General features: G+C 35.1%; 1 protein-coding gene across 2 annotated transcripts in view; it reads left to right on the top strand.

Moving 5' to 3' along the window:
* LOC149065698 (uncharacterized) overlaps positions 1–18,673 on the top strand; it is a 69,332-nt gene that overhangs the window by 37,247 nt on the left and 13,412 nt on the right. For both annotated transcript variants that reach the window (XM_089253731.1, XM_089253730.1), the window contains exons 9-11: positions 10,065–10,176; positions 10,671–10,786; positions 10,940–11,018. In XM_089253731.1, coding sequence (XP_089109857.1) covers positions 10,065–10,176; positions 10,671–10,786; positions 10,940–11,018 — 307 coding nt within the window. The remainder of the gene's footprint in view (positions 1–10,064; positions 10,177–10,670; positions 10,787–10,939; positions 11,019–18,673) is intronic.

Here is an 18,673-nt window from a genome sequence, read left to right as displayed (position 1 = left end):
GTTCCATTTTCTAATCAAATTCCATGAATGTATTAAAAATATTTAACACAGGTAGCAGAATTTATTTCACCTAAAAATGTATGATTGGCAAGCACTCCTGTTAAATTTTCATTTAGCTTAGAGCTGTGGTGTTCTCAAACTTTTGTAAGCCGGAACTTCCTTGGCTTCGTCAACTTTATATCTGCGGGTCTGCAATATAGTCTAAAAAAAGAGCTGCTTCAAAGCACCCAACAGCCACACATCAGTATCAACAGTTCACCATGACATTATTGACAGTGTTTGGCAACATCCCTAGAAGCAGTGATGCTGTTATGGGGCCCCATGACATAGTTTGTGTATAAATGCTTGTTTTTTTAAAAATAATATTTTAACCTAGGAAAACTGTATTCTGAGTGTGTTGATAAGTATGCATGCATAATATTTTTTCTTTCTCCTTTGTCCCCTGTCAGAGATGAATGCACCCTTGATATGTACACAAGAGTTTAATGGAGAAAATGGTGTGCAATATATATATATATGTCTATACCAGTGGTCCCCAAAGCAGAATGTTTAGCACTGTTCTGCGACTAGCCCTTGGCTGACTGGAAATGTTCTGCGGTAAAAATCCCCATATATGTGTTTTTTGCACTTTTTCTTAAAATTCTTCCGAATTGTTCTGCAGCAGCGCTAATTGTTCTGCGACGTACGTCGCAGATTTTGGTACATTCTGCTTTGGGGCCAGTGGTTCTAAACCTTTTCGATTTCGCAGCCCTGAAAATTGTTTTCCTTGACTCAAGGGCCCGGTCTTGAGTTCCGTTGTACAAAATATAACGATCTAATATTCAACAACTCTCAACAATAGTATTCAAAGTGCTGTTTTTTATGAAATTAACTATTTTAATCGATTGCAACAGGACTTTGTTAAGTTCAGAAATCATTTTTTTAGAAGCCAGGTTTTGCCTGTGAATGAAACAATGTGTTGATATTAAGTTATTGTCACTCACAATCAGGGTTGGGTTTTTGACATGACAAGCATCAAAAACTGTTTTAAACCTTCAAAAACTGTCAAACCTAAATGAATGCTTTTTGATAATGTTTTGAACACAATAGTTATATGGCATGATGAAATACTTTTTTGCATATTACAATATGTTTTATTTATACAAATACAATGCCACAACAGGCAAAATGCCCAACGAGGTGGCTGAGAAAAAGATGCCCATAAAAATTAAATTAAATTAAATTTTTAATTGATGAATTAAATTTTTGAACATTAATTTATTGCAATAATTAAAACAAAATATTAATTATAATTTGCATTTTTGAATTTTTCAACATAAGAGTCTAAAACATAAAATATAATTTTATGGTTTATTTATCTAAGCTACTCATTACCAGTGTTTAATTCGCTAAACGGAATAGAGCTGCTTATTCAAAATGTGTATGATAGTTTTTTTTTTAACCTGATAGATATGTTAAATAACAAAACACTTACTGTAGTATTACACTTAGTATAACATACTGTAGTATAACACTTACTGTATCTACACTTAATGTAGATTAAAGGTTTTCATATTCAGAATTATAATTACTAAGAAAAAAAAATCTATTTTGATATTTTAAATTTTCTGATCTGCCCAAAATTTTATTCCATATAAAAACTCTCATGCAGCATCTGTTAATATACTAATTAAACTCATTTATTTTCACCTTAAAATTTCTCAACTCTGTGTATAAATTCAGAGTTTTGAAGAGTATTTTCAACCAAAGTAGGACAGGACTTGATACCCAAAGCACGTTTAAATACAGCTTCAATTGGGAAACCACTGCATTGTAAATGATAGTAAATATAACATATCATAGTACAAAAGAAAGAATAACTAAGTTTGACTTAGGATAAGTTATAGGAGTTTCTTAAGCATAATATACAAGCTAGCATTGCGAAAGTACATGACCTTTTAGTCTTACAATTTAGTATTTTGATCGCTAGATATATTTCAATGTTATGCACAATAAGAGTATCGTTTTAAGTATCAGTGATTATCTAGATAATTTAACCCTGGATTCATAAACATGCATGGGAGATACACTCCCATTACTATTCATAAACATTCGTGTCTCAGACGAACATATTATATTGATGATTTTTGTTTTATAGAATACAAGGAACAATAAAACACACTTTAAATCTGAAAATTTGTCTATTAATCATTAATTTTCTGAAATGAAAATGAACACTAGTTATTCTGAGCAATCGACACATAAAAACCGTGGTGATCCATACACATGAATTTTTTACATTGGGTACAACAGAACCTTGTCATTCGACATTTTTTATAATTGCAAAAGGCAAAATTTTTTTCCTGAGATCCACAGGGTTGTGTTTGATCAGCAGAAGTTTCACCAAGAACTCCTGTAATTTTCACCCGTTCTACAATCGCAACACTATTCATGAACATTCGTCTGTAGGATGACCACTGTAACTCCATTAGCATAAGTGCACTCTGACATGCGACAGGCCCAATACTAATTATTGAACGATCTAGGAAGGTACTTAGAAGTTCATCTTTCTATCTCTTTCACTTTAAAAGTTACAAGTGTTTACGTATTTTGTGCTGTCTGTGAGACGAATGTTTATGAATCTAGGATTAATAACAACAGAAATGAACATTACATATATGATGTAATATACTTTTTTAAACACTTACCTGTTATAAAAACAGTACAGCAGATGGTTTATGTCAATGCACATATATAAGCAGTGAAATTTTTTAAGGTCAAGAATCATCTTGAATCAGAGTGTCAAATCATACCATAATTTTCCCTTCAGTGTTTATGCTATGCTTTATTAAAATTGTATATTTTATAAGAAGAAGAAACCATATGTATTGTCCAAAATAATTCTGTAGAGAGCAGAAAATTATTTAACAGTCATATTAAATATTTATTCTTTTTATAACATTCACTTTAAACGTTAAATGCAATTAACGTGTGTATTTCCAATGGGAATTTTTATATTGAAAAAAAAAATATTTGAGATTTTTGACAGTTTTTTGACAAAGGTTTTTGACGTAACAGTTTAAATTGTGGTTTAAACCGTCAAAAACTGTCATGTGTCAAAACCTGCCAACCCTGCTCACAATATCTTTGATTCTAGCGACCTAATCCGAATGTCTACCGTAAGATTAGCAGCACCATCAGTGCAAACTCCAACGCAATTTTTCCAATCCAAGCCTTTATCTTTCATAAAATTATCCAAAACTTTGAAAATTTCGTTGCCGGTTGTGTTAGCAGCTAATTCTTAAACCCTCAAAATGTCTTCCTTCACTTCATTATCACCGTGATCAATGAAGTGAACATATGTGATCAAAATGCTATGGTTTTTGACATGAGTGGATTCATCCAGTTGTATTGCAAACAATTTTGGAATCTTAATTTTTTCTACGAGTTTCATTTTGGTGTCTAGTGCCATGTCGGATATGCACCTCTCTGTGGTGTAATTTGACAATGGAATGCCTTTCATTCTAGTATTTACCGCAATTGTATACGGTTTTTTGCATTTGGCTATTTGTGATGATATCAAATATGATGTCAGTAGCTATGAGTTGTCAAAGTTCGGGAAATACTTTTCTTTTCTGCTTGAAAAGCATCTTTTTTGTGCATGAAGAACTCGATAGGTTTGTTTGCAAAATCGGGATGTTTCGTGATGAGATGTATGATGGGACACGATGGCTTCATGGCTTTGTTTGCCAAAACAGTAGCACAAATGACACATTGAGGTCTCGGCAATTGGTCAGGGCAAAGAATGAAACCACATTTCAAATAATCGTCATTGCATTTAAGGACAATTTTTTTTCTGAGTGACACTATTTTTTTCTCGTTATGCACGTCATGAAACTGTAGATGGTCGTCCTGCTGGCTTGAGTCTGAGAAATCGGTATTTCTAGTTTCACTTTCGGTATTTAAAAAAAATGCATACTCCACACCAAAAAAAATTATAGTAATATAAGAAAGCAAAGAAAAAATCACAACAACAGCTTGCACATAGCACCGATTTTTTTCAAAGGAAACAGTACCACAATTCTGAAAACCAGACACAGACTGCTTCGATGTCTGATTAAACTTTATGTCTGGAATATAGTATTTTCTGTGTACCTCGCTGGTAGCTGATATTGTACCAGCTTGGTAGCTGACATTTGCCATACAAATGACAAAGGGGAAGATTTTCCCATTCAAAGTTGTAATTAGATTCGTAAGAGCATTTCTTACGAGTAGTCAACAACAGCGGCATCTTTATAGGCTTCATCTAATGGGTTGAGTATTTCGATTGTCCAAAAGTTTGTCATTAATCTTTAATACCTTCACGTTGAGAAGTATGCCGCTTGGTCACTGGCATTACTAGCACATGCGTTTTTAGTCTCCAGGGCATTAGTGCTTATCGATAGAAATTATATTCCCATTATAGTGACGACAGACCATATCACACACCTATATAGCCATCAGAGTTTTTTTGGCAAACATGAGAGAGCACTTTAATTTCCCTAAAAGGTGGCTAATATTGCGACATTCATGACGGATACTTAAAAGTTGCACTACAAAAAAAAGGGAAAGCCTCTTTGAGGGAAGGAGACCAGAATGTTCCGCACCCCATTTGTATTACCTTGAGATAGATATTCCCATTGGGGTTGAACAAAGGGTCCCCCCTCATGGCTATTCCTGCTTGTCGCAGTGGAAATCGTTCGCTTGTTTACACTCAGATATAATGAATTTTGTGGACAGATTTGAATAATATGTATTGTTTATGAAAATAAAAGTTTCCTGAAATAATTCTGTTCAGAAAAACTGCATAGCAAATAAAAAATAAAAATGGGGTAAAGATGAATCTCGCGGCCCGGCGTGATCGATGCAGGGGTGGGAACTCTGCGCCGCACTGCGCCAAAACTAATATCTTGCGCCATCCTGCTTCAATAGTGTATTTTCGCATTTTTCTGCGCCAAATAGTGAATTTCGCTTCAGTATGCCAGGAATATTGGGAAGTACGCCAAAAAAATTTTGTTCCTGCTAGCCACGAAACGTTTCTTTACAAGAAGAGAGTGTTTTATTCCACTATACTTAAACTATCGGCCCCTGATCGGGCTTTCCATCGCAAAACCCCGATATTGTCCGTGATCGTGGAACTGAAGATGGTTTGCAATGCCTTTCAGCTTTAAAGTGCAAATTTGAGTGTTTCCATTTAAAAAAAAAGTCATCACTGGATGCAGCAGAAATTACTGTAGTCGATTGTCATTGTGTTAAATCCCGATGTTTCGTGAAAAAAATGTTCATTCCGGACGTAAAAAGCGCATGTCCGCCGAATTACGAATGTTAGTTTAGAAACTTTGCAGAATATCGCCAATGTTGCCGAATAACGAGCGTTAAATCACCAATGTTGTCGAATAACGAGTGTTAAATCGTCAATATCGCCAAATAACGAGTGTCAGATCGCCAATCTCGCCAAATAACGAGAGTCATATCGCCAATCTCGCCAGATAATGAGTGCTGAATCGCCAAACATATAGTTGATTCTTCCGAAATTCTCTCCCATTTTGCAACAATTTCTTTCCAAGTATAAAAAAATTAAAAACTTATAAAATTTTTCTAGCTCATTTGAAGTGCTGCTGTTCAAGGCAGCAAATAGTGCCCTCAGTAAGCAAAAATCATCTTAAATAGACGGGTGCAAAAAATTTTATGACAGTGGCTCTTTCAAACAAAAATCAAGCTGATGAAAAGATGTTTGATAACAAAAGACAGTGCAGTTTTATTTTGAAAAGGGTTGACGAAAATATTCTTGTTAATTTCACTGCTCCAATTTATAAATATCTGCTCCGAATCCCATATTTTGCTGCTCCAAAATTGCTCCAAATCCCAAATTTGCTGCTCCAAAACTGCTCCGAATCCTGAATTTTGCTGCTCCAAGGCTGCTCCGAAATGGACTTAGTCACTTCCCACCCCTGTCGATGCCATGGCCCGGTAGTTGAGAAACACTGGTCTATACACATACATATATCTCCGTATATATGTGTGTGTATTTTTTCCCCTCTCGTGGATTTGTTGTGAGAAAAAAAAGAATTTGGTGAAGTGAGAATCACTGCTAAAAAAAATATATTAAAAAAGAGAGAGAAGGGCCAACCACCATTTTTCCTTGAGGAGGAAGGAAGGTGCATTATATATATATCCCTTTTTCTCTCCATTAAACCCTTTTGTGCAGGGTGTTCCAAACATATCAAGGGTGTGTTCATCTTGAACGAAAGAGGACGAAAGAGAAAGAAAAATATGCACGCATACTTATCAACACACTCAGAACATAGTTTTCCTAGGTTAAAATATGATTTAAAAAAAACAAGTATTTATACTTAAAAAATCATCAATGAATAAGGCAAATACCAGGAAATACTAAAAAATTCCTAATGCATTTCGACACACTATGGGTGTCGTCTTCAGAGGATAAGAGTATCACACTGACCGAGAGTTTCCCACTTGGATTGAATACCAAATCTTCAATCTCGGTTGCTCAGCGGTACGAAAAAACAATATGTCTGTTCAAGTCAAACGTCGTGGCAAGAATGAAGTAAAGTGCCTGCGTGTAAGTCTTTTGCAACAACCTGATTGGCTGCTTGCAAAATGGAGCTATCTGATTCGTCTATTTGAATTTTCTTTAAATTCTGACTCATAATGAATTTAAGCCATGGTGATGCAATCGGTGGTGTTGATTTACTGTCATTTACTAATTAATTTTTGAAGGCCTAGATGTACGTGCCTTCATAGAAGTCTAAATCGGCCGTGGATTTCAATTTGTGAAAAACTCACTTCCTGAAATTTAAATCGATGACCCTCTTGCCAGCAGTGAGCGGCAATGGTTGATTTTTCACATTCTTGATGTTTAACAGCCAGCATGTTCATTTAATCTACTTTTCATGGGTCTCCGTGTTTCTCCTATGTAGCCAAGCGGTCAATCACCACATGGAATATAATAAAACTCCCATTGTTTATTGTGTGGTATAGCATCTTTAGGGGGTTTGAAACAAAAGTTTTTAGTAGGCACATCTATGGCTGTAAGGTTAAACTTTTTGAGAATCTGATCTTAAGTGAGACTATTGGATTGTATATGGTATAACTACGCTTTTATTGAGTGGCTTCTCAGTAATATTTTCCAAAGTGGTTTCTCTTGCTGGTTTTATGAATTTTTTACTCATTTCATCAACAATCTTGGTGTTGAACCCTGTCTCACCAGAAGCCCAGAGCAATTGCTCTGATGGTTTCAAGTTCACGATCTAATGCATTTCGATCTGAGCAAATGTTAAATGCTATCGCGACATAAGTACGAAACGCTGAGTTTCTGTTGCATGGGATGGTAAGATCTAAAATCAGGTGGTAGTGAGACCGAGAAAGGCTTATGATAGACTAAGGTTTGGAAATATGATTTTTGTTTAGTTACTAGTATGTCCAAGAAAGGTAGTTCATTATTTGTTTCATTTGAGTGGTTATAGTGACGGACTCGCGATGCGAGGATCCGGGTTCGAACCCCACAGTGGTGGTCAGCTAAAGTTGGTTTTCTGTGGTTCCCAACTTCAAGGCGCAAATACGAGCCGATCTCCCCGTTAAAAAGTCTCGCCACAGAGAGCAACAGTCCTACAACGATAAATCATTCAATCATAACACTTCACTCATAGTTAGAAAAACTGGTGGCAGATGGCAGCACTACACATAACAAGCATTACAGAGAAACAAAAAAACTTCACGTCAGGTTTCACTACACGCACATTCCCGCATGTACTGATTCGTTGGGGGTTCCGCGTGGGGGGGGGCGCGTGTGTGGGCGGGGTGCATGTGTGGTGTAGCAGTAGTAGGTAGGGCCTCCAAAATGGCTCGGGGATCCATGATGTTCTTAAGTCAGCCACCTCGTTGGGCAATTTGCCTGTTGTGGCGTTGTATTTGTATAATGAGTAGCAATTGCTCCAAGTCATCTTTGGAACTGTCCCAAAGCTCAAAAGTATCATCCACATATCTCCTATAAAATGAAAAGGGCGTGACGTTCAAACCCATCCATATATATATATATATATATATCACACAAAATCGGAGAGATGGGATTTCCCATTGCTAGGCCATCTGTCTGGGTGTAAAACCTATCGTCAAAACTGAAAGCTGTTTGTGAGACACGTGAATGTGAGATTGCATATATCCTCTACTTCAGCTGTGAGAAATTGTGTGTTTTAAGACTTTGTTCTAGACAATACTACCAGTTATGGGAATATTAGTGAACATTGAGACTACATCAAAAGATACCATGTTAAGCGGTTTGGGTTCAACTGTACATATGATATGAGCGAAGCTTGATGAATTTTGGTGTTAATATTTGATTTAGTGAGTGGCGAGAGAATAGGAACAAGGAATTTAGTGAGGTTATACGAAGCTGTACCTATGTTAGAGACTATGGGACATGGAATGGAATAACAATCTTTTTGCATGATCAGGAAGAGCGACACTCGATTTTACCACTTCTTTCAATTTTCTCAAGTGGAAATCGGGTGGATCTTTCTTCAATTTTTTATATGGGCCACTCGAAATGTGTGATACCATTAACTCAGAGTATTGCTTCACTTCATTCTTGCCACAATGTTTGGCTTGAACAGACGAATTGTTTTTTCATTCCGCTGAACAACCGAAATTGAAGATTTGGTGCTCAATCAAAGTGGGGAAACTCAGTCAGCGTGATACTCTTATCCTCTGAAGACGACACCCATAGTGTGTTAAAATGCATTAGGAATTTTTTAGTATTTACTGGTATTTGCCTTATTCTTTGTTTTTTTTAGTATTATTAAGCAGTCATCTAATCTTCCGAAGCATTTATATACAAACTATGTTATGGGGCATTTGCACCGTAACAATGCACACTTTGGGAAACACTTTATGCAAACACATGGGAACACTTTATGCAAACACATGGAAACACTCATTATGCAAATGAGATGAAATTTTAATTTTATGTGCAAAAAAATGTGTGTTAAAAAGTCTCTTTGTATTTATGTCTGGTTTTGAGCCAATTTTATTATAATATTGTATACAAATACAAGGTCACAACAGACAAAATGCCCAACAAGGTAGCTGAGAAAAAGATGCCCATAACAAATATAGATGTGATATATTTGTGAAATACAACAACCCAATTAGAAATGCAATTATAAAAACACTACACATGATAAAATACAATACAATGCCCACACAAAAAATATTTATGGTTATCTTTTTCGAAGTATGACTAGCTTCTCAATCAACTGGTTAATTGATTTATTAACCATATGTTTGTCATATTTCATTCATTTTAGGATGGAAAGTCGTCTTATCCCGAGTTTTGATTAATCCAAATAGGTTATGGTCTTGATTAACTTGGATTATAAACTCATGACATCTCAGTTGATGAAATAGGTTATAAAGTACAGTCACACTTGATTTTTATGAACTCTAATTTCCAAACGACACATTTTTATGAACTCTAATTTTCAAACCGACACATTTTTACAAACTAATCCTCTTGTCCCAAATATGCCATTTCTTTGGATGTCTTTTCCATTTACAAACTAATTGTTCAAGTCTGTATGAGCTCATATAAAGAAGCGTCAACTGCATTTGTGGTACTTTTAACATAATGTTGTGGTTTAAGAATTTCAAAAGTCTGATTGTGCCTAGTTAGATATGAAATTCAGCTCAAGAATTTGTAAATTTGCTTGAATATTAGACATGGAAAATTTTCCGTTTCTGTAGAACGCACTTGACTGAAATTCTACCCAAGTAATGATTAAAAATTAAGGTAGCTGCATAAATTGTTTGGCCTCATTAAATTTTCTCTTCTAAGTTTAACACAATAAAAAAAAACATGTTTCACTTTGTGATTATGATAAACAGTTTGATGCATCATACAAGTGATTTGTACCAATGATTTTTTTGGTTGATAATGAATTTTTTCTAATGTGCTATCTTTAAAATATATTTGAAAATAATTTTAAAACCATTGAGCTTTAAAGTCCTAATTTTCTTTATTTTTACAGATATAAATGCCTGTATTGCATAAAGTACAATTTATGTCAGGAATGTTTTCTGCGAGGGTATTCCAGTCGGTCACATACAATAAAACATCCGGTCCAAGAGTTCTGTTATCCAGTAAGTTCTTCAATTGAAGCATTCGGCTGAATAACTGTCATTTTTTTAAACTTTAGAGAAGACAAAATAGAAGGCGTCACTGAATTAGGAAAACACCCTTTTCTTTTCTTTTTTTTTTGCATGGGTTGAAGCTGTGCAAAGATGCATAGCAACTACATCTGTTGGTTTCTGCAGGAACTCACTTTAGGAACGTGTAACTGAAGCTATATGGAACATTGTTCAATCAAAAAACTGATTTCGCAAAAATGTAACCTAAACCAGTATTCAGCCGAACACTTCAATTTAAAAAAATGTTTTTAATTTTACAACCTGAAAGGGAAAGAATTATATTTAATTTTTTTAAATTCAACCTTTGAATTGAAAATAATAATTCACAAAGTTGTATAAAAAATTATGTCACAAATTTTTATTTGTGTGCTTTGAACTGACAAAGTTATAAAAATATTTTAGAAACACAATGATTTATTGTTTGTTTATTGAAAATATCTTCTCAGGCATCGCAATGGGAAGAACTAAAGACCTCTATTATGCTTATTCTCAATCGTATATGTTTCAAATGTAAATGGAGAAAAAATTATCTTACTTTTGAAGAAGATATAGATAATGAAAGGTTAGTGAATTTTCTGATTCTTTCCTCTTTTACAGAAAAGAATTTCTGAAAAAAAGTTCCATACTGAAACATTCTTTCAGTATTTTAATTTTTACAATCATACTTGTTGTGAATGGCTTCTTTATGATAAAACGATGTCTGTTTTTTTTGTAGCCTACATGCGATTGGTATTGAAGAAAATAAAAAAGATTCATGTAATATCACCAATATCAAAAATATTGGCATGCTTAAGGTAAGCAGTTTTCCTCACATTATTAATCTTTCAATGCTGTATAGCAGGGTGTCTACCATCACGGGGAAGTCACGGAATGAGAAAAAGGTCACAGAAAAGTCATAAAATTTGGGCGAAAGTCAGATTTTTTGTCTTAAATTTTTTTTTTTCTAAATTCCTCTATTTTTCCTGGGCATTCAATATTTTTTCTCTTTCTTTTCTCCAATTTTTTTGCTGGGGTGGGGTATGGCTAAACAACAAAAAATAATCAGAAGAAAGACATCTGTCAATGTGTGTATATTAATGAAGAGGATGGGCAACATTATGGATAGGGGAAAAAACTATTTAGCTGCATGAGCAAAAAGAACAAATTTTTCTTTCTTTGCTTGTTGGGACCTTCCAACATTTGCAATATTCCCCTGAAGCAGTGGACTACAGACCTCTTGGGAACAATATCGGTTTCCATATGAAAAAGAACATGACCCCCACATCGTGGAGCAGGGCCCCTAGGCTGTGATATTTGGCGGGTCTGCAAATCCAGTTTTCATTGGGGGGGGGGCCTTTATAGTGAATGTATAGCAGGAAAAACAATGATAGTAACTGTCTCAGGCCTCAAGGCCCTGTCAGCCCTACAGTTGGGAAGGCCATGAAAAAGGATACAATTTTTTTTTTCCGCGCAGGAAGAAATGTGTGGTTTTGCGATTATATCACCCTTTTTTGTCATGACGATCTTCACTGACTAGCTAGAGCGAATGACAAAATCGTGCAATATGCACATGTGACGGAATGAAAGAATTCGAGAAGACAAATCCCGAAATCATTTACCATCAATTGTTTTTTGAGGTAAAGTGTGCATAACTAGGATTTTTGCCGCAACCACAATTTTAAAATTTGATAATTTTATGACAGTATTCTTTGTTCCCACCGAAAATGGCTGCTCCTTAAATTTTGCTATTCATAACTATTCTGGGAAGCCGCAGATCAACCATGAATTAGGCTAGGGAATCTGAGTGGGGAGGACAAAAGTTTGAGAACCACTGGAATACAGTAACAAGCTTGCGGTCTAGGCTGACAATAGAGCAAATAACAAGCATATAATATCAGATTTCAAAATACATGGATAGAAATATGCAAAATCCATCCTTTGGAGGTCCAATGCTCCCTTCCCACATCCTGTAGCAGGGGCCCCTGTATAGTGAATATATTGTGTGAAAAAATAATAATTAAGAATTATCTCGAGCCCCTTTTCAGCCCCTACTGTGCTTCCCTGCGCGAGTGTATGGGTCATCGACTGTCGGAATTGAAAATCGGCCTGCGTATGTGCGTGCCCGTTAAAGGTAATTTTTTACCTTCGCCAATATGTTTTGTCTGTGCTCGGTAATGCAATCAGTAAAGAAATGGGCTTATTTGTGCACATTCTATTTAGGCAGCATTTACTTCTGATGCACATCGCTATCTAGCAATGAGTGTCGATTTTGACCGTAAACCACCGATCATTAAACCGATGAAAAAAACTGTTTGTCACTCAACGATGGCCTAGGCTATTTTGAGCCCACTATTGCTATGCGTTGCAGCGCTTCGATACGCAGCACGGGCATCATGCCCAAGGGCTTACAACGGTCAATAGTAGTTATCTACCCACACAACGCATTTTAAACGTGTGCGAATGCCCCCACTGAGCTTGCTCCGGAAAGTTTCGTTGTAAGTGCCAAAGGAATTCTGATACGATGGAAATATTGTGGGGGGGGGGGGAGTCTAGGGTTTCCAGATGTCTCTATATACGACCCGCAAGGCCGTATGTAGGGATAGGGTTACATTGAATATTCATGAATTACTGAGGGTTTAGGCGATCTTGCAAAGTTACTTGGGGGCATGGGGGTAGAGAAACAACCTATATCCACTTATGTGGGGAGGGGGGCTTGTGTGGCTTGAACCTGTGGAGGAGGGTGCCTGGCCCCTCCCGGTGAAAGTAAATCTAGTAAATATATTTATTAATATTTTTCAGGCATGTAGAATATTGATTCTGGCATGTATTATTGTAATTCACATGCCTGACAGGCCATGTAAATTTTTGGCGATTTGTCCAGCCCTGATCTAATAACAGGGGAAAAACATTTGGTATTTCATTTGACCATGTGTATCATAATTTTATTTATGTACTCACTTGTGCCAAATATAAATTTATCTTATCTAAGCACTTGAAATGATCTGCCTGGTGGCTACAGAAAAAGTAACAATATGGATGCAGACCTGAGAAAAATTTTTAAATTATTCGAAAGCATTGAATTTTATTGATTAATATGTGCTATATATGAATGACCATCTAACAGCTGAGGTGCCTAATATATATATGAACATGTTCAGCTTAACAGGACTGGGGAGGCATTGGAGGTGTTTCAAACCAGTGAGTGAGCTTTATATATAGGAAATTTCAATTTCTGAATAAATTCTGGGGTGCTGAGACCTATGTCACCTATTACCATGAGTGCTCGAGCATCCACAGCACCCCTGGTTTCAACACCACTGAAGACTGTTCTAATTCACAGTTGTAATTGGCTTTACTAGGTTTCATTAGAATAAACCATTGTGGGCACAAAATGACTGGTGCTGCAAAAATGAACAAATTGAAAATGTTCCCAGTAAGACTGATAGAGAAATTTGATCTCTGTGTTGTGAGACAGTTCTTGCTATGGGTGGAAATACATGGGAACATGAAGGGGTTGCAGCCATCACCACCCTCCACATCAAAGATTTGTATGGTCAATCAAAATACATTGTGTTGATGATGATGTATTGACATCATTATCATGTCCCATGAAAAGTTACAAAAGATTAAAATTGATTTCTTATATGTTTCTATTATGTAAATTCACTCGTGTTCCCCCATTTCATTAACGCACACCCCCTAAGGGGTCACGACTCACAGTTTGGGAACCACTGATATGAAAAAATTATCCAGCATGGTTCATTACGTCGAACGAGAAAAGGGCACCAGAAAGTCACCAAATTTTCTTTTGGTATGTTGTAGACACTCTGTATAGTCTTCTCCCCGTTTCAATGCAATTCATTTTAACTTTACCTCTGTAGAAATTCAATAGAATGTTGTTTATACCGAAGAAAGCAGGAGGAAAGAAGATAATGACTGAATTAAAAAGCTGCCAATCACAAATTTGTGTGGTGAAATGGTGATATCCAAATTTCTCAACTTAAACTTATGTATTTATTTTTTCCCCCTTTTTTTCATTTACCAGGACAAGGTTCTCAAACTCTGGAACATGCCAAAATCTTCTGAAGTTTTAAAACTATTCAGTGATAATAAAAACAAGCATTTTCAAAGCACTACCTCAATCAGGGTTGTTTGGTTTAAACCATGTTTTTTTTTACAAAAAATCACACAAAAGTGGCCTAAATATAATTTTTCCCCTTGGAAAAAAAACAGTGGAATCTTGATAACTAAACATCTATTATTCCCTTGGTTGGCGTAATACTAATTTCAATGTAGGGAAAATTCTCTAACTTGACACATGTTTGCCTTAATTCCGCTTAAGTCAAATATGATTTTTGTCCCTTTATGGCTGATTTTTACAATTGCCTGTGTACGAGTTGTGTGTTACGAGTTCTAACAATTTTTTGACATTGTTCATGGGTATTTCTCGACAATCCTTTATTTCTTTGTTCTCTATGATGGGTCCCTTTTTGCGGGGGTGCATGTGAAGAATGAATGTGTGGAACCTGTTGGCCGGCTTATTTTCGTGGTGTTTCCAAATAAGTTCTTTCATTCTTTTCATGGTAAAAAAAGAAGTTTGGATATTGTCAACATCCAATAGGGGTGAAAATCTTATCTATTGGGAGTTTTGATATTGTCTGTTGCGAAGAATGTTTTTGGAGAAGCTGAGTTTTATGATTTCTTGGAAAAAGAGCTAAAGTCTGGTTAGACCTGAATGTCATTTAGTTTTCATGGTGAGTATCGACGGCCATGAATACAATAGCTCCACGTAAACTTCATGCTTCAAGATCAAAAGTTGAAATTTTGAAAGAACTAGAATCGGGTAAAACTCTGAGTGAACTCGCCAAAGAATATGCAGTTGCATGGAAAAATATTTAAACATTTGCCAAAAATAAGGGAAAAAGTTTTTCAGCATTTGAATCTTCTTATGAACCAAGCAGAAAACTCATAAGAAAATCAGACTTCAGCGACGTAGAAGAAGCAACTCTTTTGTGGTTGAAATCCGCTTGATCTCACTCAATCCCATTATCAGAACCAATAATTCAAGAGAAAAGCAAAAGATTTTGTAAAAAGTCTCAATCAAGGTGATTTCACTGCGAGCAGAGGATGGTTGACCCAATTCAAAGAGTGCCATGGCATTGTTTTTAGGTAAGTTTGTGGAGAGAGCATATCTGTATCTCAAGAAACTTGAAAAGTGGAAGAATGATATTCTCAAACAATGATAGAAGGATGTAAAGATGCAGATGTGTTTAATTGTGGTGCCTTTTTAATTGTGACGCCTTTTGCCTAACCAAACTCTTGCCTTCTCAGGAGAAAAATGTGAAGAAGGTAAAAAACACAAAGATCGTTTGACAGTTCTTTTAGCAGCAAACTCAGATGGTTCTGAAGAATTGAAACAGTTTGTTATTTGAAAATCAAAAACCTGCAGTGCTTTAAGCATGTTAAAACTCCTCCTGTACACTATGATGGCAACAAAAAGGCATGAAGGACATCAGAGATTTTCAAACAATGGTTGAGGAAGCTGGATAGAAAATGTTTGAGTGAGGAGAGAAAAGTTTTATTTATTTTGGCTAATTGCACCGCTCATCCAAAAATAACAGACCTTTCAGCAATCAAATTATTGTTTTTACCACCTAATTCAACAGCAATTTCACAACCACTGGATCAAGAAATTATCCTAAGTATGAAAACTTTTTACAGAAAATTACAGACCAAAGAGATTTGGGGATGTTGGAATGGATGCAAAAATTTGTTTTAGATGCTGTTGAAATGATTGATTTCAACCCACTTGTCACACTTTTCAGACTTTTTGGTAAAATGTCCTTCTCATGTCTTACTTTTTAAGCTTTGTCCTATTTTTTTTTACCAAATCCTATCAACAAAATTTCTTTATCAATTAAAATCAATTACACGAATCATCGATATATTGCTAAATAATGCAAATATAATAGATTACAATTAATGATTCCCCCAAAGCTGAAATTGCATAGTTTTTCAGATTATTTGGGGCAGGTTGTATGTGGATCTATGTATTTGGTTTATTAATTTTTTTGCTTAGTTTGAGGGTTCAACAAGTAGAGTACTCACCAAACTGCTGTCTGGATGGAAAAAATAATTTTGTATTTATCACTTCATGGTCTTGGACTATTCACTGTAAAGTAACTAATACGAAGGTTTTAACAACTGGATGTTGCGAAGATATATTTTGGGAGAGAAAATTCAACTGCCCCTGCGGGGAATCAAACCCACATCCTTTCACTTTCCGGGTGAACGCCCTAGACCACTAGACTACAGAGGCACCTAGGCCGTTCACCCAGAAAGTGAAAGGACGTGGGTTCGATTCCCCGCAGGGGCAGTTGAATTTTCTCTCTTTCCAAAATGTATCTTCGCAACATCCAGTCATTAAAACCTTCGTATAGCGGAGAGTGACGTCATCCTTGTGAAAGTAACTAATATTCATCATTCAAAATTATGGTGCACATTTAGTGTATAGGTGAAACAACAGTTTTCATAACAAAGCAGTTTGATACGTATACCTATTCTAGGTTGGGTGATTCTGATGCTACCCAATAGCATTCAATATTATATTCTGTATTTTTAGGGTATACAGAGTCATAAACAATATTTACAATACTCAGCAAAGAGCTAGAAATGGAAGTGCTTCATTTGTCAAAAACGATGACACTGGCATTGAACAGTAAAACGTAAACAAATCCCTTTACAAAAAAGGATGGACAGTAAAACCACTTGATTCACCTTGTTCTTATTTACACGAGACCAAGTTTTTAAAATTTAAAAGTTTTGCACTGTGCTTTTGAAAGTGGTTTCAAAAGAACGTCATATTCTTAAATTTAAATGTCTTCATAATTTGCTCTGCATTGTCAAAGGGAGTTGATACCCCTATTGATAAAGGGAGTTGTTGTGGAAGACTCCAAAAAAGAATGTAATATACACAGTATTATGAGGAGAGAGAGAAAAGAATTATCTGTGGTTGCTAAAGTACACTGTTTTGGCCAAAAATTGTTTTTGTTGCCAAGTCATTTCTGTTATTTTGCTTTCGCTGGAGCCAATCTTATAGGATACTGAAATAGTGCTCTGAATTTTTTTTAATTAAAAAAATTGGATTTTCTTTTATTATGCTACCTATTGGGGGGGGGGGGGTAACACCATCCTACTTTTTCTAATTTTTTGAGTGGGAACCCTGCTTCTTATTAAGCATATTAAAAGTACTGGAGGAAACATCTTTTTTGTATAGTTAATAATATAAGAATAACACATTTTTTAAATATAATAAGAATTTTCAAACAAGATAATTCCTTGAGTAAGCTACAAAATAATTAAATTGCAAAAGTTGGTTTTCGTTAAAATGTAAGAAATATTTATGGATTAATTACAATAAACATTTTATTTCAATTAATTATTAGAAGTTTGATTGATTTTTCAGAAATTTTATTGTTTCTAATGTAAATGCTGTTTATACCAAAAAAACCTGTTGTTTTTTTTGCCAACCCTGACCTTTATAGAAATGGTGTGCAGGATTTTGAAAGCTCAAAGGAGTCGCTGTAGGAAAAAAATTTGAAAACCCTTGTAGGTTATTTGTGGAAAACCAGTTTTATTTGATATTTTTCAATATTACTTTCTCTGTAAATTCCTTAATATCTCCTTTGTGATAACCAGTTTATACAGTGTCTTGTTCATCACATTACAAAATCTGATATGATGTACGCACTATTTTGCTTTCTCTTATTTTGGTAATTTTGTTTAACAATCCACTTTTATGTATCCCCTTTTGAAAACTTCCCAATATTAAGAAATAGCAGAACAAGAAGATGGTGCAAAGAAACATCACACTGGTCCTGATCCTTATTTATTCTCATTGTGTGTTTTCACACTGTCTTTATCAACAAAATTTCCAAATGTTTTGCTCCCAAAATATTGATTACGCACTGGTGTTCCTGTTGATTTTCGATAAAATTTTCTTGAATCATGTGGTCTAGTGTCATGAAGTAATGAAACCTCACTTCTGTTGATCAATCTAGGCTACTGCACTAAACATTTTTGATGTATTGGATACAGTTAGGTTATGACAATTAACAGAATTAATAGAGAGGTTTGACTGTACCGATTCTTTTATCTTGAAACTGACTGGACCAAAAAAAATTTGAGATAGTCTTCAAGAAATAGAGTTTTCTTAAGTGAGAAAGAAAAGACACACCAAAAATGGGAAAAAATTCGATTGATAAAAACTAAAAAATACTGAACTATATTTTACTATATGCTAATGAAATTATTGGTTAAGTTACACAATCAATATTCAATCACATTACATGTAAATATATTAAAATAGGTTTGAATTTTTTTTGTTCAATTCAATTTATTTACATACTTTATTTAAAATAATCTGTAAGCTTAGATTAGATTCATGCATATTTTTGCAATCATTGGACTT

This window comes from Pholcus phalangioides, unplaced genomic scaffold (genome assembly GCF_987345545.1).
Source record: "Pholcus phalangioides strain wild (caught in Gottingen) unplaced genomic scaffold, Ppha-v1.0 ptg000039l_1, whole genome shotgun sequence".
NCBI lineage: Eukaryota > Metazoa > Arthropoda > Arachnida > Araneae > Pholcidae > Pholcus > Pholcus phalangioides.
The sequence above is the reverse complement of the archived record's forward strand: the minus strand, read 5'-3'. Positions and strand labels throughout refer to the sequence as shown.